Source organism: Jaculus jaculus, chromosome 10 (assembly GCF_020740685.1).
Source record: "Jaculus jaculus isolate mJacJac1 chromosome 10, mJacJac1.mat.Y.cur, whole genome shotgun sequence".
NCBI lineage: Eukaryota > Metazoa > Chordata > Mammalia > Rodentia > Dipodidae > Jaculus > Jaculus jaculus.
The window spans coordinates 81993842-82016040 of record NC_059111.1 but is presented as its reverse complement, the minus strand read 5'-3'; the positions used below and the strand labels follow the sequence as shown (position 1 = coordinate 82016040).

At 38.2% G+C, this 22199-nt stretch overlaps 1 protein-coding gene and 1 pseudogene across 2 annotated transcripts in view; both read right to left on the bottom strand.

Annotated features, from left to right (window-relative positions):
* Window positions 1–6030: 6030 nt before the first annotated feature.
* LOC101613718 lies at window positions 6031–6401 on the bottom strand (annotated as a pseudogene).
* A 10675-nt stretch (window positions 6402–17076) lies between these two features.
* The window catches only part of Cped1 (cadherin like and PC-esterase domain containing 1), a 301563-nt gene continuing 296440 nt past the window's right edge, over window positions 17077–22199 (bottom strand). For both annotated transcript variants that reach the window (XM_045160324.1, XM_045160323.1), the window contains one exon: window positions 17077–19071. In XM_045160324.1, coding sequence (XP_045016259.1) covers window positions 18853–19071 — 219 coding nt within the window. In that variant the 3' untranslated portion in view covers window positions 17077–18852. The remainder of the gene's footprint in view (window positions 19072–22199) is intronic.

Here is a 22199-nt window from a genome sequence, read left to right as displayed (position 1 = left end):
AATGGATTAATTTCCTGTCTAAGTTTTATAATTGTTCAGTCCCATTTCTCATATAATTTATATATTTTCTCATCAAATTATTGTATAATTTCTCAATTGTGTCTTTATTGCTTTGTATTAAGTTTTGTTTTTCTGATAATACACAGGTGTGTGTACATGTATATGAATATGCAAGGACATGCATATGTGTGTGACTTCTATGAGCTCTTTTTATGTTCTCTGCATGTGTCTTTTAAAAAGGAAACATTCCATTTTTGAAGTGCTGTTACCTTCTTTTATCATTATTTGTCTTAGCTTCTTAGTGTTTCCATAAGAAGTTCTCACTATTTTAATAGTTTAACATAACACATATTCACCATCTTACACTTCTAAATGTCAAAAGTCTACTAGGAATCAGCAAGGCTGGATTCCATTGCAGAATCTAGGAAAGAATCCATTTCTTTGTCCTCTCCACTTCCTAGAGACCACCTGCATTCTTTGGCTTGTGGTTTCTTCTCTACATTACTCTGACTTTTGCATTGGCTGTCATAATTTATTTATTTTATTGTTTTGCAAGGGAAAGAGAGAAAGAGAGAGAGACTGGGTGTGTGTGCCAGGGTCTCTTGCCACTGCAAATGAACTCCAGATATGTGTACCACCTTGGGAATCTGGCCTAAGTGGGTCCTGGAGAATCAAACCTGGGTGCTTCAGCTTTGCAGCCTTAACTACTGCTCCATCTCCTCAATTCCTATGGTACCAGCTCTTGAAGAGCCTTGTGATAATATTGAAATAACATGGCCAGTCCTGGAAAATCTCAAGATCCTTAACTTAAGCATATATCTCAAGTCTCCGTTGTTATATAAAGCATCACACTGGTGGCTTCTAGGAGTTAGGATGCTACAGCTGGCTCAGTGTACACACATGCACACACCAGTATCCACTAACTACTGACATCATTTGCCAGATGGAACTAAGTTCAGCATTTTAGAAGAAGATTGTCCTGGATTATCTGAGAGTTCTAAATCCAACATGAGTGACTTTTATGAGTTGCAGAAGAGGAGAAGACCCAGCCCAGCCTAGGCCACATAAAGTTGGGTGGGGCAGGATTTGGAGTGGTGGCACAGGGACTGTTTGGAAGTGCCATAAGCCAGGAGCAGTGAGGTGTTTTTCTCCATGAGCACCTCCAGTGGGAGCACATTCCTGCTGGCAACTTGAATCAGACTTCCACCATCCAATACCCAGATAAGACTCATTTGTGTTGTTTGTGGCCACACTGTGTAGTACTTCGCTATATTATCCCGATTAAACCAACAATAGAGGAGCACATACCTGGAGGAGAGGGCTTTATGTTAATATATATTTTTTTTCTCAAGTTTTTGTTTGTTTGTTTGTTTGCCTTATTTCTGCCATGTTCAAAGCTTGCCTCAGATGTCTGATGAGCCTCTGTGGGCGATTTCAAGTACAAGTGGAGGGCTTAGCCAATTAGAGGCTCTGACCATGTGGGCAGGTCTGATATTGACTTGTTTTTATTTTATTTTTAAAATGACTTTGATGACTCATGTCACTGGAAATTCTCCAATGGCAATTTATTTATGTCTTGTCTCATAGGCAGGTTTGCTTCCCCAGAAAAGAATATTTTATTTCCTGTTTTGATGGCTAATGGTCATGGCTTCAGAGGACTGAAGAGGTCTTAGCACTCACTATCTAAAAACTATGTTTATGAGACTGGGTATACTAAGTGATGTAACTCATGCCCAGAGAGATGAAAATTACACGTTCTCTCTCGATGATGTTCTTAGCTATTAATGTTTCTATGTATGTAAACAGGGAATGAGAGAGTTAGTATAGGTTATGATAGGTAGGAGAACACAAGATGGCTGGAAGAGGTGGTGAAAAAAGGTGGGACTGGCAAAAGGGTTCTTGAAACATGAAAATGGAAGCCATGCTATAGTGGGGAGAGAGAATGGAGTGACAGGTGATAAGGAAACAAAGCTTGGAAAACACCATAATTAAACTCAATTTTTTGTATCATTATAAAATCTTTTAATAAAACATGGGGCTTGGGAGAAGGCTCACTGGGTAAAGTGAAAACCCTGAATCATGAGGATTTGCATTCAGACTCCTAAAAAATGCTGAGCTGGGTAGTATGCAACTGTAGTCTCACCATGGGGAGGCAGAGTCAGAAATAATCCTAGGGTTTGCTGGCTAGGTAATTTGGCTTAACCATCGAGCTCTTGGTTCTTATACCCTCTTGGCAGCAACTTTAACCAACTTCGTGTCAGTAGCAGAGTACTTGCATAGTGTGACAGTTTGAGACCAGGAATTCAGGGATACAGTGAGCCATGTGTACCTGTGATCTTTACAAGATCACTGAATAGGACCAGGCAAGACTTTGTAAATATCTTGAGGTCACACAGTAAAATGCTTCCCTATAGCAGTTGCTCTTTGGTATGGATGCTCAGTCTTGGGAATTCAGGCATCCGTATATACTACTTGGTGGGCTGTGATGACAATCATAGATGGTCTGGCAGTTCCAATATTTCAGATCATAGTTATTGAACACAGGTGTGGTCTGAAATGTATAGTGACAACTGACAAATCTGGAGAATAATTTTCTTATATCAGTTGAAGTTCCAGACTGATAATAAACAATAAAGCCAGTGGGACTGTATGCCAGGGAGATTAATGAACCATGGGCACGCTGTTCTATATACTGGAAGAATGACAAGGTTCACTGGAACAGCTGGAGAACAGACTGGGTTAGGTTTATACCCTGCGGATAGTTAAGTCGGAATAAAGGACAACTTCCGTTCCTGGGAAATGAGACAAATGAAACAAACAAATGAGTTGCAGTGTCTTCAGCTTATTTCTGATGCAAGAGAATTTGTGATTCTGAAAACATAGCTAAGAAAAGATCGACTCCTTTCAGAAGAGTTTCAAAAGTAGCACTAATCAGATTAGTTTGTGAAAGGCAGGACATTCATTTTTTTTTTCTTTTGTGATTTTCATTATCCTCCATCTAATGAAGAGCATCTTTATATTCTGTCGTCACGGCACTTACTTTATGGCTTTAAACCAAACACACATCTGGATAATTGAAAGTTTAACTTTTTGGCTGAAGGCTGGGACCCTTTACAGCCTGTTTTTGGCATAGCCTCTAAGAACTACTTGCTGAACTTGTGGTTAAATTTTGGCTGACTGTCAATTATGACACCAAGTGACCTCTGCCATCATTTCTTTAGGGTTTCTAATCCCCCTCTGCCATTCTCCCTTTAATTCCATTTATTCCTATTCCTTTCATTAATTTAGTCTTTTTATCTTTGTCACCTGCTTTTGCTTTGTTTCCTCATGTAGCCTAATGTACAAAAAAGTCTTATCTTCTCTATTGGGGTTCTAATTATTATTATTTTTTTTAAGATCCACTGGAACTGTAAGAATGGTTACTTTAAGTGTTTGAATCCTGTTCCCCAAGGGAATTTTTTTGCGAGTGGTCATATTATATTGTAATGTAGACATAAACATGGCCTGTTTAGGAAACAGCTAATGCTTTTCTATTGACATGAAAGAGACTTAATAGAAGTTTTTAGTTGGTTCTTGGGTCACTAAAATCTTTACCACTTTTGAGTCCATAGAACCATGCGTAGTTAAATTTTTATGGGAGTGGGAGATGGCTCAGTGGATAAAGTGCTTCCAGATAAGCATAACGGCTAGAGTTCAGATGCCCAGCACCTTCATAAAAGCTGGGGGGATTAGTGCCAATCTCCTCACAGTCAGCTTTAGGGGGTGAACACAGGGGATCCCAGGGCAAGCTGACTAATAAGAGTATTTGAAGCAGCAAACACTGAGTTCATTGAGAGACCCTTCCTCAGTAAAAATAAGATAAAATAAAATAAAATAAAATAAAATAAAATAAAATAAAATAAAATAAAGGGCAAAAGAGGAAGACACTCGACATGAACCTCTGGCCCACACATACATAGATACCTGCATGTGTAGGCCCCCACTTGCATATGAACAGAACATGCATTCTCATGCAGAATCAATATATATATATATTTTTCACAGAAAAGGTTTTATTTGCAGGCAGTTAGAGGTTAGAGCTTTTTTGTAGTAGTGTATATACGCTTTTCATAAGTCTTCCCAGTTCCAGAAGAAGGGGTATGGTACATAAGAATACAGTTCAGCGGCAGGGATGGAGGCAACGGGTAGTATATAGGACTATCCAGGGGGAAGTAAAACAGCATCCTGCCTTTGAGGATCAGGATCTTGGTGAGGGAAGTGTCTGAGAATCCAGGAATAGGAGCTGAAGGAGCCCGTTTAAATAAAAAATGCAAAGCAGGCAAGTTGAGAGTTGACTTGGGAGCTCTTAGTGAGTTTAGAACCAGCTCATAGGCTGAGCCATGTGTTCTTAATTTCTCCCTGACGTTTGTTTGAAACACAACCCATGGTTGACTCTGAATTTGAGATCCTCCTGTCTCAGCCTCCTGAAATGAAGATTACAGGCATGAGCTAACATACCTCCTTGGTCTCTCCAAAAGACCACACAGTTACTCCAGAAACAAACCAAAATCAAGAGTTCAGGCCAGGGATGCTGGCTCACACTTAAAATCACAGCACCTGGGAGGCTGACGCACACAGAATACAATGACAGGGCCAGATAGGTTACAGAGTTCCAGGATAGCCTGAGCTACAGAACAAGGCACTGTCTCAATAAAACAACAAAAAAGGGGAGGAGGACTGGAAATATAGCTCAGTTGGTAGAATGCTTGTCTAGTATGCATGAGACCTTGAGTTTGATCCCCACTACTGCATAAACCAAATGTGGTAGTGTACACTGGTCACCCCAGAATTTGAGAGGTGGAGACAAGATGATCTTGCCAATATGTACCCAGTTCAAGGACAGCCTGAGTTACAGTAGAACATGACTCCAAAAAAAAAAAAAAAAAAAGTTAGGTTTGGCACAAGACTTTAATCCTAACACTTAGGCTGAGATAGGAGGGTTTCTGTGTTAGAGATTAACCTGGGGCTACATAGTATATTCCAGGCCAGTCTGGGCTAGAGTGAGACCCTGCCTCTGATATATCTATATATCTATATCTATATCTATATCTATATCTATATCTATATCTATATCTATATCTATATCTATCTATCTATCTATCTATCTATCTATCTATCTATCTATCTATCTATCTATCTATCAAAGGTTCTGAGCAGTTCCTGGCCCAGAAATAAATATATATAAAACATTCAGGGTGGTTCCTGGTCCTCAGAAAAAGATCAGGAGGTGCAAACCTCTCCCACATCACTCCCTCAACAAATTTCAAGTCAGGATCTAAAGTTTTACCAGAGGGCTGGGGCTGTAGCTCAATTAGCAAAGTGCATACCTAGTATGCACGAAGCCCTAGGTTTGATCTCCAGCACTGGACAAACCATGTATGATAACATACATGCCTGTAACCTCAGCATTTGGGAGGCAGAAGCAGGAGGATCAGAATTTCAAGGTCATTTTCTACTACACAGCAAGTTCCAGGCCACCTTGAGTCACATCTTGCTTGGGGCCTCTCAAAGCACTCTGGTTGACTTTCTAGTGGCCTCTGCACACCACACCATGACTGGTGTACTTATTCCTTTTGAGCTTTCTGAATCTCTTTTGTCATTTTGCTCCACCCAAACTCCATCTTCCCTCAGGAAGCCTGCAGCTTGTGAAATCTGTAACACTCACTCTGGGGCACTTATACTTCCGCCCAGGACCGTGACCTTCCCCCCTTGCTCTAAGCTTCCAGAGGTGCATGGATTCAACACTTTGGCACTCTCTTCTGCACCTACTGAAAGGTTACAAATAAGGTCATCACATGGGACAGCCATGACATCCACCTACTACAGCCTCCCAAGTGGAGGTTACAGGCATATACCACCATACCCAGCAAAAACCGTCTTAAAAAAAAAAATAAGGAAAAGGAGGAGGAGGAGAATGATAGAGTTCCATGTATTTGTTATAATTTAGGTCACATGCTGTCCAGAAGGACTCCAAAGAGTAAAAGCATTCAGGTGGCCCTGGGGATATGACCAGGTGGCTTAGGGCAGGTAAGGCTGGTCCTTGGACAGCTCCCACTTATTTATGGGAGGAGCAGGTGTCACTGCTTTCTTCTCAGTGGCTGCCACAGCTGAGCTCTCTGCTGTCCTGCCTGCAACCAGCGCCATTTGTGAGGACATGATGATGGAAGGGGGCGCAGCTTCCTGGCGGCCATCACGAGTACAATAATAATTGTTGGAGAGCTTGTGGCTGGGCCCACGGGAAGTCTCGGGGGCGGCTGGGTCCAGTTGGCGATCTCCTGGTAGCATAGCTGCAGCTTCGCCTGCAGGTCTTGCCCAGATGCCCAGTTCTGTAACTTCTGAATAACGCGAGTAGCAGACACCATTTTCTTTCAGAATCAATATTTTTTGAGGTAGGGTCTTGCTCTAGTCCAGGCTGACCTGGAATTCACTATGTAGTCTTAGGGTGACTTCAGACTCACAGTGCCTCCTCTGCCTACCTCCGATCCTAAGTCCTGGGGTGAAAAGCATGCACCAATACACCTGTCTCAGAATCAATTTTGTTTTCAGAATCAATTTGTTTTATCTATCTATCTATTTATTTATTTATGAGAGAGAGAGAGAGAGAGAGAGAGAGAAATTGAGTTCGATAGGGCCTCCTGCCACTGCATATGAAATCCAGATACTTGCACCACTTTGTACATCTGGCTTTACATGGGTATTGAGTATTGGGTATTGGGGTATTGGGGAATTGAACTTGAGCCAGCAAGCTTTGCAAAAAAAAGTGCCTTTAACTGCTGAGCCATCCGCCCAGTCTCAGAATCATTTTTTTTTCAAATTCATTTTAGAAATAGAATGTTAGCACTGCATTCTTCAATGACCTTATATGGTACCTTCTCAGGACAGTATTCCTTGTATTCATTTCTAACTGTTCTTGTCTTGATTATACAATCTTCCCAGATAAGTGATCCATCATACTTTGAGGTTCTGGAAGGAAAGGGCAGTTCGTTATGCAGTGGTCTGAGTAACTCCTTTTCTCTCAAGGAGCAGTATGGGGCTGTGTGAATGGATGAGGACAGAGGACACATACTGTGCCATATCAGCCACATTGGTCCAGCAATCACTGAGAGTGTTGGCATCTCATCCAGACCAGGTCAAGAAGCAAAATTTACTGAGTCTCAAAGCAATAAAGGAGGCATGAAAGCTTTTTAAATTTTATCAGTAGTTAAGCAGGTGGCTTTCTCCATGGTAACAATGTTTCATGTCTTTGGCTACTCTCTGAGTGACCTGCACTTAGATTTAGTTGTCTCCTACTGGACAGGACAGTGTGACAAAGGAAAGTTGATGCTTCAGGCATCAGTGTATGCCAGCAAGTGGAGAGACAGAGGGGAAGCAGTTTGTCTGGCCTTCTGATTGTGACAATTTGGTCAAATTCAAAATGTGTATCTCTGGAACCTTTAGATCTCTGGGTAGTGTGGATTTCTTTGTCAGCTCTTGCATGCTGATGCACGGATAGCCCAAGGGTTAACTATGCATGAATTTAAAGCTCAGCCTCCAGAGATGAATTTGGCTCAGGATGACACTTGATCACAGTGGCTCAATGGCAGCTGTTGCAGTCAGGTTCGCATAGCTGGTAGAAAACACCTGACCAAGAGCAGCTTGTGGGAAAGAGTTTATTTTGATTTACAGACTTAATGGGAAGCTCCATGATGGCAGGAAATTAATTTAAATTAATTCGTTAATTGAAAGGGTTCTGAACACCCAATTAGAGCCAAATATTGTGGATGCAACATGCAACTGGAAGCAATGTAAGGCAACTTTCCTTCCTCTTGTAATCGCATACACAGTTGTGTGTGAAAGGGTGTGTATCATTCCCATGCTTTGGTCCTCTCTGTATCTCCTAGATTCATGGTTAGAAGGCATATATAATGCCACTTGCAAACTGAAATTGTGAGAGAATATATCTTCCACTTTGTCTTAGGAGTCAATGTTCAGGAAAACCTTTTAACTTATCCACTGATGTAAAAGATGCAGGTACCTATTTGAGACACCAGAAACAGATGTCTCCTTACCTATATTTTTCAGTGAATATGTGATCTCTCCACCAATAGTGCTTTTAGTTCTGTAATTAAATTCAGTTGCATTGTTAATGTACTGTTGACATTAGCTTGTATCTCATATACATGAGACTGGGAATACACATATGTTAAGTTGAAACAGCTGCTTTCAAAATTACTACAATATGGCAATTCTTCTTTTAACCATTAGGTCCTTCTTCTTAAACATGATTTGCATCTGTAAGCATTTATTATGTATAAAATTAAAGGAAGATTTATGACCTAAAAATGAATTTTGATGCTACATTAATATTGCATTTGACAATAGCACAGTAGAAAAAGAAGGCGAGTAGATAGTTCTCCACATCAGAAGCTGTGCACCATTGGCCTGTGTTCCACAAGAGCAGATCCTGCATGGACATTGTCCAAGACACTTCAGGCTCCACTTAACTGACATGTCTCAATGGGACTATAAGTTTAGGTTCTCTCCTGTGTCCTATAAACTTGCTGTAGGCATTGAATCTTTAGATAAATTAAGTGATGAACTCAAACAGCTCTCATTCTGGCTCACTGATACCTGAAATGCCACTGACAAAAATGTCTGACTTCTCTTGGGCTGGAGAGATGGCTTAGTGGTTAAGCACTTGCCTGTGAAGCCTAAGGACCCCGGTTCGAGGCTTGATTCCCCAGGACCCACGTTAACCAGATGCACAAGGGGGCAAACACATCTGAAGTTCATTTACAGTGGCTGGAGGCCCTGGCGTGCCCATTCTCTCTCTCTCTCTCTCTCTCTCTCTCTCTCTCTCTCTGCCTCTTTCTCTCTCTCTGTCAGTCTCAAATATATAAATAAATGAACAAAAAAATGTCTGACTTCTCTTAAGCTTTAGTAGCCTTGAAGAACTATATTCTTTCAGATACAGGCATGAGTTTATCTAAGTTTTTCTAGTTTGGACAGAGGCAGGATTGAGAGAGCATCTAGTCCTGCTAGGATGAGGAACAGTGTATGGAAAGGAGGAAGCCTGAAGCATCTTAGAGCTGCATGAGCTGCAAACTGTATGTCAGGCCAGCATTCCCATCGGATCCAGGCAGGTAACTTCAGTTTGTAGCTCACATTTTCCCAAACTACATCTTAAGAGATCAGCTTCAGTCCTCAGGGCACGGCAGAAACAAACAATTGCTACTTGCCAAAGAGGGTTTTGAAGAGTGAAGAGTGATGATATTATTTCTAATATAATGCTTTGTCAAAGTCTTTATTTTATTTTATTTATGAGAGAGAAGAGAGAGGGAGAGAGGGAGGGAGGAAGGGAGGGAGGGAGGGAGAGAGAGAGACAGAGAGAGAGAGAGAGAGAGAGAGAGAGAGAGAGAGAGAGAGAGAGAGAGAATGAGCATGAGCATGTCAGGATCTCCAGCTTTTGCAAATGATTTCCAAATGCATGCACCACCATGTGTATCTGGCCTATGTGGGTTCTGTGGAATCGAATCTAGGTCCTTAGGCTTCACTGGCAAGTGCCTTGACCTCTAAGACATTTCCTAAGCCCTGCCAATGTCTTTTAGCAAATTCTATGTGCAATACAATTTCTAACTCCAGGGATATTTAAGTTTTCTTTTGATCAAAGTCCATTATGTGCTACTCAACTAATTTCCAAACAGTATACACGGATTGAAACATAGCAATACTAAGTGAAAGAAGCCAGCCACAAAAGATTACATGTTATACAAGTATTTGTATGAGCTGTCCAGGGTAGGTAAATCCATAGAGACAGAAAGCAGATCAGTGGTTGCCTAAGTTTGAGGATAGAGGAGAGGACATGTAGAGTGATTATTATGTATCTTTTTAAAGTAAAAAAGTTTCTGATGTTAGATTACAGTGAAAATTATATGAACTACTCACTTATGCATTTTAAAAGAATAGAATTTTTGGTAAGGAAATTATATCTCAATGCTTAAAAATCACAAGTGTGGTGGTTTGAATACAAAATATTCCCCATAGACCCATGTCTTTGAATACTTAATCCTCAATTGGAGGTGCTGTTAGGAGAGGTTCTATGGAACTGTTAGAGGGCGGAGCCTTGCTGGAAGAAGCATGTTACTGAGGGCAGGCCTTGAGGTTCCATTGCCAGGTCCCGCATTTAGTTTTGTCTCTCTACTTCTTCCCTGCTTATGTGAAAGCATTATGCCCACTCCCTTCTTGCTCTCTCTGCTATCCCACCAAAACCATAAGCTGAAAATAAACCCTTTCCTTTCACAAGCTACTTTGGTCTGGCATTTTGTTCCAGAAACAAGGAAGTAACTGATAAATCAACACAAGCAAACCAAAAAGAAAACAACAAAACACACAGCCTTCCTTCCTAGTGTCTTTCTTTAGGAGCTTACATTCCAGGAGTACATGCTTGAACAGTGCATGTCAAAGAGAAAGAGACTCAACTAGGGCTTAGCAAAGAGAGCTAATTCCTTAGTACAAATAAGACAGTATTTTCAGAGTCAGTGAAAAACTCATAAAGGAGATGGTAACTAAGCTTAGAAAACAAAGCACAAGACAATACTCCTCACTGTGCCTCTGCTCCATGTAAATGTTGTTCAGTGGAGAGCTAAGTGGGTCAGTCCTGAGCCTTGAGAAGATCTGTTTATTGAGGCAGAATATACAAAGATGACAAGGCACTGTCACAGTGCAGTGATAGACAAAGGAACATGAAGTCACACAATGGGGAAATAAATCTGCTCAATGGGGTGAGGCTAAATAAAATTAGATTGGGGAGGTTACAGTATAATGAACTGCTGAGCTATAATCTTTCCCAATGCCTTCCATCCTATGGTGCCCTCAGCTCAGATCACAGTCAATTACATTGCTGCTGCTACCTTACTCCTTAACTCAGCACTTGCCAGCAGGAAACTCCATGAGGTCAAAGGCACCCTGGAATGCTATGAGGTGGAAAGAGAGCAAAGAAGCAAGGTGGCTCAGTTGATCTTTCAGAAGGTTACACAGCTGTCAAAGTCTCTCCCCCACCGCCATGTTCTGTATAATTTTAAAAGCTGAAGTCCCTATGACTCTGCTGAATATCTTCTTATCTTAGTGATTCCTGGCAGTTCATTCACGTGCCAAGAGGTGCATCTGGGGCTGGAGAGATGGTTTAGCAGTTAAGTGCTTGCCAGCAAAGCCAAAGAACCTGGGTTTGGTATGTCAGGACCCATATAAAGCCAAATGCACAAAGTGCTGCATGCACCTGGAATTTGTTTGCAGTGACTAGAGGCCCTGTTGTGCCCATTCTCTCTCTCTCTCTCTCTCTCTCTCTCTCTGTGTATACATAGATATAGATATCTGTAAACAGGTATCTATATCTATACCTATCTATCATCTGTTTGTCTGTCTGTCTATGTATGTATGTATGTATGTATGTATGTATCTATCTATCTATCTATCTATCTATCTATCTATCTATCTATCTATCTATCTAATCTGCCTCTATTTATTTCTCTCAAATAAGTAAGTAAGTAAATAAATACATAAAGTACTTTTAAAAAGAGATGCATCTGGAAGACGTCTCCCCAGCACATCCCTCCAGGCTCTGCCACTGCTTGGCATAGACCTACATTCACATTCCTGTCATGTCCAGATGAGCTCCTGGAAAAGGCATCCAAAGATATAGAACCTATTATTCAAAGGTTTTATACACTGCTGTAAATCAAAAAGTAAGGATTATATTAAGAACAATTCAATAGCTACAAGACTATTTGGAACTTCTATATTGTCTAATTCACTGTGTGTGTGTGTGTGTGTGTGTGTGTGTGTGTGTGTGTGTGTGTTTGAACATATTTATATGTTCTTTTTTTTTTTTTTTGGTTTATTGATGTACAGTCTTGTGCCAGCCCAGGCTGACCAGGAATTAGTCTCAGACTGGCGTAGAACTCACAGCAATCCTACTGCTTCAGCCTCTGGAGTGCTGGGAGTAAAGGCATGCACCACCATGCCTGGCTGTATATGTGTCTTATATACATATATTACACACACACACACATATATATACACATTATATATATATGTGTATATATACACATTATATATATGTGTGTATATATATATATATACATACATAGTATAGATGTATATATACATTATATACATATGTATGTATATATATAGATATAGATATAGATACATACATACATACATAGTATAGATGTGTTGCTGTTTAAATCAATGCAGAATTTCTGTTTGATTTTTAAGTTTTGCTTGACACTCACTCTGCCCAGACACAAACCAGGGAAGGCCTGGTTTGACCAACAGTTTGGACTTTCTGTCTGGTGAGTGATAGAGGGAAGACATTTATTTTCACTGTATTTGATAACAGTTTAATGGAGATGGCTACCTAGGGATGCTTCCATTGGAAGAGAAATTTACTTCAAGGGAAATAAAACTTCAAAGATTTATGATAACCTCAGGAAACAGAAAAATACCTCCCTAGCCAATCCCTCACTTTAGATGGCCTATTCTTCTGGGAAACCAGAAATGTGAGATGCAGTATCTGTACCAACCTCATCTGAGAATACATACATAATTCATGGAAGGTATCAACTTATTCATAAGCTGGGTGGCTGAGAATGACTTCTGGGTGTTTACCAATAACATGGCTCTGGAAATTCCATGCTATTGAAAGGATCTTGTTCTTGGCAGGTGTAAGTCGTGCTGAGCCTTGGCTCCACAATGTTTTAAAAACATGCCACTGGTTTTGCAAAGCTAATATAAGTATTGAGATGAGTACTCCTTGGAGGCAAGTGTGAACTGGTTTTCCCCAGTGAGCATGTACATGCAGTGGAATCTGGAGTACCCATTGACTAAACTCATCTTAGGCTAAAAAGGTATTGTTTTAATTTCCTCATACTATTCTTAATACAGACCAAACTGTACCTTATAAAGCAAAGTTCCTGCAAATACTTTCATGTTCTGCAAATGATATGAGTGGCGAATTTTAACAAAAGGCTCATAAATTCTTTGTAAGAATACTGCAATACTGGAGAAGCCATTAAAAATGCAAGCTTCATGTTACATTTAATTAAGGCAAGGAGGAGAATGTAAAACTGTAAGGTTTAACATGAATCATGTATTACATAGTACATTCACGCAGAAAAGTACTGCATCAGTTCTATTGAAAAGGCAAAGGGAAAGATGAGTGGTATTGTGCTGGCAGATGATCTCTCTGTGCATGGGGCAACAATTTAATCAAAGACAAGTTGCCATTTCATGGTCACCAGACAAAAGACTGTATCAATGATGACAGCACATATATTTTTTTTCTGATTGTAAATACTGTGTCATTAACAAGATATTTATATACTAATGGGTTGGTTTAGATAAGTCATAAAAACCCCACTAAAAATGATCACTTAGGATTTTGTTTAGGGAGATATTATATGCTCCAGAGAGAGACATTTCAGAGAAGGCTTAAGAAGGGTCCAGGGTCCATGAAAGCATCTGGTGAGTGCTTCTCATTTGTGCTCATCCAAGACCATGTGGAGGCCTGAGTGAAGGTCTGTTCCTTTCTTCCATGCCTCCTGGGACTGCTGTAGGCCACTTGGCCAAATCTTGGTTCTGCCTGGTTCACTGCTGCCACTGTGCCATACTTTGATATTTGTGTATCTACTAACAAGACAGAATAATTGGGCACCCCAGATCTTGAGCTATTAATTTAAAAATCCCCTGTATACATAAAGTAAAAAAAAATTGCATATGTAATTTGTAGTATAGGTATAAAGGTAAACATGTCTTCATTTATTTTACTTTAACCTCCTTCATTTGTTTTTCTCCCCAGCACGTGCCATAGTCCTGTAGCCACATCTCTCAGTAGATGAAGGCAGAGGAAGATCAAAGGTACAAGGCCAGCCTTGGATATATAAGGAGACTCTGTTTCAAAAAGCAAACAAAAACTGTTTCCTAGTCCCAAATTAATGTTTTAATTATTATAATATGCTAATTACAGACCAAATAAAAATTAGATATTTAAGAAAAATTAAAATGTTGACCTTTCACGTCATACTCATTCTAAAATGCTTTCTACTAAATGACCAATCTAAAGATCTGAACAGATTTTACTACAAAAAGAAAGTGAGAATACAATTAAACAAAATATATAAAAAATCATGTTATCACAATTTCCTTAGCACTAAAAGCTGCATCAAAGTAATGCACTTTTCCAGTCAACCATTTAATAAGAAAATTCACTGTAAAATTGAGAATCAGTTGAATACATCTTATGTTCAAGAAACCATCACTGCTGGATGCTTATGCAACAGTAACCAATTATAATTACTTTGTTTTTTAAATGCATATAAACATTCTTATGAATCTTGTAAGAATTATTTTTATATAACAAAAGCATATATTTTATTTTCTATAATAAAAAATAATGGTATTGATGTGACATATAAATCACCTAAGAAAATTTTTTAGGGAAATGAAATGTTTACTCATAACCTAATCTAAAATGCAACATTTTCCCCAGATATATCATGTTATTGGGGAAAAAAAGGCTTTTAAAAAACAAAATGAAAAACAGTTCTTTGCAAAGTCTGGAAGTCTTAAGATAAAATGACAGTCAACCTAAATCCAGCTTGAAACTGAATCTACCTAAACATTACCACCTTGCAGGAATCCTGTATACTGTATTTTCTTTAAATGTCCTATTTTGTTATATTAGTTGAATTTAAGAAATCATGTTAACATACTTTGTAAATTAGTGGACTTACAGATAATTTTGTAGTAAGTTAAAAAAACGTTAATATTTCAATTGTGTATTAAGTGTGGCAGTTGTTAGAGCCATAAAATAAATTCTTTATATATTGTGAACTTGAACAAAATAAATGGTGCACCATTTTAGGAGGATTGCATGATCTGTATGGGTGAGACCAGAATGAGTTCTGCAGCCCCTACACCAAGTGAATCATGCAAGAAATATGGAAGTTGATAATAGCAGTTAGTGCAGCAATAAAAACATGATAAAAGGCTCCTTGACTATATGAAACCTTGCAAACCTTGCCAAATATAAAATCTAGTCTGTAGACATGCATAGTATTCTGTTGTCTTTAGCAGACATTTGGGGGAAGGGTGAGGGGAGTTCTGACAACTTCCTGTAACTGAAATGATTTATCGAAATGCCTTTACTTCCAAGAGGAATTAGAAGCATTTGAACTTTAAATTCACACACACACACACACACATACACACACACACACACGAGCACATGCATGCATGCACACGTGCGTGCTTTAAATACATCCCAGTGTGGTGGTGCATGTCTGAAATCTCACTGCTTGGGAAGTGGAGGCCAGATGATCTCAGGTTCTAGGCCAGCCTGGGCCACATAAGGAAACCTTGTTTCAACAAACCAATAAGCCAACAAACCAACCAACCCACAACAACAAAATAAATAAATAAATAAAATAAAATAAAACCAAACCAAAAAAAGTAACATTTGCAGAAAAATTCTTCCTTGACCAACCAAGTGAAATCATCTTTAGTTTTGTACTTGGATGCATATTTCAGAGTTATCAGCTTGTATGAACTTATTCAATCACATTTTATTTGAGTTGTAATCCATTAAGTTGGAAGACTTGGTCTTAGCATTTGTTCAAATGATGAAGCCTTTAAGACCATACTTAATAAATTCTGTGTTCCTAAGCTTATACTGTATTAATCACGTCCTTCTTCCTTTCACGTCAAAACCTTATTGCCCCCCAAAATTCTTATTGGGATATGTAATTTTGACCCATTTTTTGTATTCCTTCTGGAATCTTTCAGTGAAGAGAACTTAAAGGAGAAATTTAAAGATTCAGAATACATGTTTTCTCCATAATCCTCACCAGATTCAGCTAGTAATTTCTCCCAATACTTTAAAGTGGAAGTCACTATTCTGTAGAGAAGACAATGCACACAAGCACCTTATACTAGACTAGTATAAAAGAGTTCTGATGCCTCAAATATAAACTAAACCAGAAAGAAATAGTGAACCCTCCCTTTTGATGTTCTAGAAAATCTTATTTGCATATGGCCTAATGGTACGCTGTACCTTTAAACGCACACATACACACATGCAAACACCCCCATGTAGTGTCAAAAGTGATATTTGTAAATGTTTCAGCAGTTATTCTTGACTTTTAATATTATGCATTCGTTTAGTTTAGATTGGATACTGATCAATTCTTGCCCAAAATAATCTACTTCCTGCAACTTTCACATCTAAAAATATTTTTAAATGACAACCTTTATTTTTCTCTTGCTCAAATTAACACTTTCTAAACATAGAAGATTACATGAGTGAGTACATTTATACACATTTATTCCCTCAAGGCAAAATAAAATGCAATTTCTTCAATTAAGAAATGGTTAAAACAAACAATCATTCGAATTTTAGTGCCTTATGTTACAATAATAATAATAATAATAATAATAATAATAATAATAATAATAATCACTTGTTCCTAAACTAAGGTCACAAGCTTCAGTCATTGTACAGCAGGGTTAATCTGGTCACATGCTTCAAGAATATCAGAGTTGGGATATGTCTCAGTTCTTAAGAGCACTTGCCACTTTAAGCAGGAGTTCTCTCTGGCAAGAAACCACCAAGTTATAGTCCCCAGAATCCATTAAAAAGCTACAATAATCCCAGTTGGTGATGAGTGTGTGTGTTGGGGGGGGGGCTCTGGGGCTTGGTGGTGGACCACAGCTCCATGTTGAGGGACAGATCCTGTCTCAAGGTAAGACGTATCTGCTTGAACAATAAAAAAAGACACTTGTTTCTTTCTCTGGCCTCTGCATGCACACATATGGTGTGTATGCATCTGCACACTCATGTGCCTACACCACACCATGAGTGCATACACATATAACATCAAGCTTGGAAGGAAATACAAGGTTATTTCTCTTTTACTGAACTCCAAAATAGACTTGCCAAATAGTCTGCATGGGTTTATACTCCTAGTAAGATGGATGATAAAAGACACTCTCTGAACACAGTTTCTTACTAGTAGTATGTTTATTAATGATATCATTACAATTCTTTGTAAAATCCAATATATTTTTTCAATGGCATAGAGGTAAATGCCGGACCAACCCCAATCAGATGGTTCTTTCAGTTTCATTGACAGTAAGTTACAAAAAGCAAATGTTGACTATAGTACTGCTATATAATATATAATACATTTAAACTCAATGGAGCAGCTGCATGAATTGGTAACATTTTATATTACTGAAAAATATCTCAAAAGATTAAAATGATGCTTCTGTATACATGCAGGTATGAGAAAATGTTTCATTTTAAATCAATTCAATACCTTGCTCTAAACATCTATCTTCTATGAAATGCATTTGTTTACTGTTTATATCAAATGATACTGCATTTAAATATAATTTAACAGAGTTAAATATAAATCACGTTTATGTTCATATAAAAATATATATAAAAATATAGTATTTTAAAGAGGTGGATGTTCATATTAAAGAATCAACGGATCAAAAGTGTTGAATTTTTATATGGCAATGACCTTGAGGTATTTGTACATTTAGTCATTTAAGCCACATATTGAATTAACTCAGCTTCCTGGCCTTACCAAAACTATCTTTTAAAAGCCATATAATAGTGAGATGTTCTCTCAAAGCATTTGTACAGTGAAGAAATTTACCATTTTGAAACTTAAAGGATAGAAAGGTAAATGTTCAATACTTGAATTAAGTATATTTTATATGTATGCCAACATTTTAATAAAAATAATTATATGCCCTCTAAATTTGAATTAGATACATTTGCTCAAGGAAAGAAAAATACAGGTAATAGTAACATAATAATCTTTGTAGATACATATAAAATGCTTTATGCTTATGTATTTGAGAATCCCTAATCTTTTGCAAAAATATTTTTATAAAATGTAATTGTAATCTTAAATAACACAGGCCTATAATGGCAAGTGAAAGCTTCCTTAAGTAGTATCTGCAAAACATAACAAAGTAGTAATACATGAGGACATTTATTTTGTTTCTTACTTTAAGATTACATATTTCATCAATTTAGACTGCAGTTACCATTGGATTTCATTATTGACGGACAGATGGGAATGTTTATGAAAATCACAAGGAGTAAAGAGTTGACTATATTTATTATTGCTTTAGCTGTAAAATATATACTGCCTATCTTTCATATAGAATTTGTTTGAATTTCCTTGTAGAGCATCATACCTCTGTTTTCCCTTCAGTTACAAAAGTTTAAAAGTATAATAAATGTTTTTCATAAGCATTAGAGCCACAAAGTAAAAGCCATCATAAATGCCACTTGTTCTTCTGATAATGAACCTATGTGTAGTCACTCCTTGCAAGTGGAATGTAATTGCTTCCTTGACCTTCTAATATTAATGTTCCTACAGAGAAAAGAACATAGTTCCAAGCAGCATTACCCTTTCCACCATAGAGTTCAAGTATCCAGACTTGTATTTATCGTCATAATACAATACCAAGCTCGTAGTGGTTCTAATTTATGACCATGTGTCAAGTAAACTCCTTCCAGCTCTGCCTGTCACTCTGAAGTGATCTGATGTTCAAGTTCACATCCTGACTGTGTAAAGCTGTGACAAAATTATGGTCTTGGTCTTTGTAAGCTGTGTGTTTTGGTGTGCATGCTTGTACTAGAGTACATAGTTAGGTTATCATTCCAAAGTATATGTGAGGCACATTTGGTTCCCAGACCATCGTCCAGGTGAATGGCTTGTATTTAATTCCACATTCGGCTCTCCTTCCAGGAGCCTATGCATACCTTTCACTTGCACACATTCTGCTGAGGAGGATTTCAGAACAAACCTGATTTATTGGACCTCTGACATGATATGGTGATTGAGCATTTGTGACAAGGTCTTGATGTTGCTGTAGTTTGCTTTGAGCATTGAAGTATTTTCCCACGATATGATTCTTTGATCTTTTCATCTTAATAGAGTGGTGTTTTCTGGATAGCTTTGATTTCACTACCTGTACATAAATAACAAGAAATTAGGGCTACAACATCAAGGATATATAGAGAAATATAACGAACTCAGACTTGAAAGACATTTCTGCCACACACTGTGTTGCCCAGAGGGAATGGATATAATTTGCCTAAATCAAAACCAAGGTAACTTGTGCTGCAAAAAAAAGGCTAGGGCTGCAATTAGAATTTCTGTCACTTCTCATATATGAGGACAGCTATACCACATGCAGCTGAGGAACTGTATCAGTTGATGTTTCTCCCACATTGCTGTGGTGCATGTGTGTGTGCGCGTGTATATGTGTTTGTGTGTGTGTGTGGGGGGGGGTTGGCCAGCTGCAGTAGCATTTGTTTTGACATCACACTAGAATAGAATAGACACTTCTGTCAGTTTTCCATGTCGTCCATTTAAACTTGTTGTCCTAAGTCTGCTATGCTACTTCATTCCATAAACTGGCAACTAATGGTATTCTCAGAGAAAAGAAAAATATTTTTCCACTGCAGTTAGTAGCTTCATTTATTTCTCTTGGTAGTAAATAGTAGAATCTATAAAAGAACCTATGCTTTATTATGCTAAAAATCTTATTTATGTGCAGGTGTAGATGTACCTATGTTTCATATTATATGCTTTTTAGTGCATGGTATTATAAACTCCTTATAAAGCCTAAAAAGGTTTATAAATCAAAAGTTTGCTTTTCTTTGCCCCCTACTAAGCCATGCTTCTTCCTACATGTTACCATTTTTTTTGCAGATCTCTTTGCAGGTATTTTATGACTATATATGCACTCACTCATACAAACAAAGAGTCTAATTTATGGTGTACTTGTATGTTTTACAGAACATTATTCTGGTAGAATACCAAAATTGTCATCTTTTATCACTGAGGTAACAAAACTCAGGCTCTGAGTATCAGAGATTTGTGGAAATGAGACAGGAACCAACAGAGAAGCTGGGATGGGTGGGCAACAACTAGGAATAGAAAGACGAGGAAAGAGCATATTCATAAAGATGTTGGAATGTCTTTAGAAACAAATAAAAAACAAGAATTACATCATTTTTAATGCAATTATAATTTTTTTTGTCAATCCTTGAACATAATAAAGTACTCATTGGTGGCAAATGAAAGCACACTAGCTCACATAGAGTTTTCTTTAGTCTTTCAAGTGTAATGTAATAATTTAGTTACATACTTTTGACCCTATTTAAGAGACTTCAATAATTATAGTTCTCCAAAACAAAAATATATTCAAAAATTCACATGATATTTGCGTGGTAAATATCTTTCTACACTATAAGTAAACACCAACCATTTTAGAAGAGTTGCTGGTACAGAAACTGTACAGATCTACATAAAATATTAACAGAAGTGATGTATTTTGGGTAGTTTAAAATGTGTTCTAACTTGGTTTTGATTTCTTTTTTTTTTAAATTATTTATTTATTTATTTGAGAGCTACAGACACAGAGAGAAAGACAGATAGAGGGAGAGAGAGAGAATGGGCGCGCCAGGGCTTCCAGCCTCTGCAAACGAACTCCAGACGCCTGCGCCCCCTTGTGCATCTGGCTAATGTGGGACCTGGGGAACCGAGCCTCGAACCGGGGTCCTTAGGCTTCACAGGCAAGCGCTTAACTGCTAAGCCATCTCTCCAGCCCTTGAATCTTTCTTTTAACATAATAAATGTACATGACTTTGAAATCATGAAAATTGGAAGCTTTTAGCATTTTGAAGAAAAAAGTTAGCAGCAGCGTGTTGTAAAAGCAATTATACTTTGCACCCCCTCTCTCCCGCCAAAATGCATTGCTTTCCTGTAGCTTTTGCTTGATCAGGCCCTTGGATCAAATGACTCTTAGTAAGAGTGTTGAAATCATGAAGTTGTAGTAAGAAGTTCCTGTGGATTACAATTTAGAGCTCAGTTTGTAGTAGAGCATGGATCCCCAGATCCCAACAGTGCACAATTCTATTTTGTCCTGCCATCCCAATATAGTTAGACCATTACTCCAAATGTGATAGGCACAAGAGGAAAACTGAATTTCTTAAAAGTTATATGTAATTTAGGGCTGGAGAGATGGCTTAGCGGTTAAGCGCTTGCCTGTGAAGCCTAAGGACCCCGGTTGGAGGCTCGGATCCCCAGGTCCCACGTTAGCCAGATGCACAGGGGGCGCACGCATCTGGAGTTCGTTTGCAGAGGCTGGAAGCCCTGGCGCGCCCATTCTCTCTCTCTCCCTCTATCTGTCTTTCTCTCTGTGTCTGTCGCTCTCAAATAAATAAATAAACAAATTTTTAAAAAAGTTGTATGTAATTTAGAGAAGGTCTGTGTCCACTCAAGATTAACAGATGGCTTTCTGGAAATTTATCTAAGGAAGCATTTAAGCATAAATGTGGCATTCATTCTTGAAATAATATTATTCTAGTGTTTGGAGGCCCCCCTAAAGTCTAATTTTTTTATATGATTTTATCTTAGGTTCTAGCTTTTGTAATTGCATAATGTTCTGCATGCTAATTAGATACAAAATAGAAAAATGTCCATAACAATGCAAGAGGTTATCATCCATTAAATAATTTCTTAGTATTTTCTGTGATTTCAGGATTAAATTTCATGTTGCCTTATATATGTTGGATAATACTAACATTTCCAAGTCCCAAGCAAACCACTTGGTTAGGCTATTCAGCAATCTATGACCTCTAAGTACTTGCTGAAGTAAGCAGCTCTACTCAGAAGCAGTGTCAGTGTTTTGCCAGGTCTCCGAAGGAAGGTTGGTAATTTGCATCTGTTTTTAGGGAGTACCATGTTGATCTTTGAGAAACAATGATGGGGTCATCTGCAGTTCCTGAAATCCAGGTGAGTGTTCTTATGGTGCTAATGTTCCATTTATGATTTCTCATATGCACTCTAATATGCCCATGCGAGTGAATGGACCAGGCACACTCAATTTACTTGTTTTCCTTTGAAAACTATTTTTTAGGGAAAATTGAAGATAATGTTTCCAAATTCTGTTGTGAAGTCACTATTGCCTTGGCACTGAATCCTGAGCATTGACAAACTTATAAAGATCATTATGTAAGTTTTGATTTAGCAAAATATTGATACAAAAAATCCTTCCAAAATGCTGAATTAAAATTGTGAATTAAATCC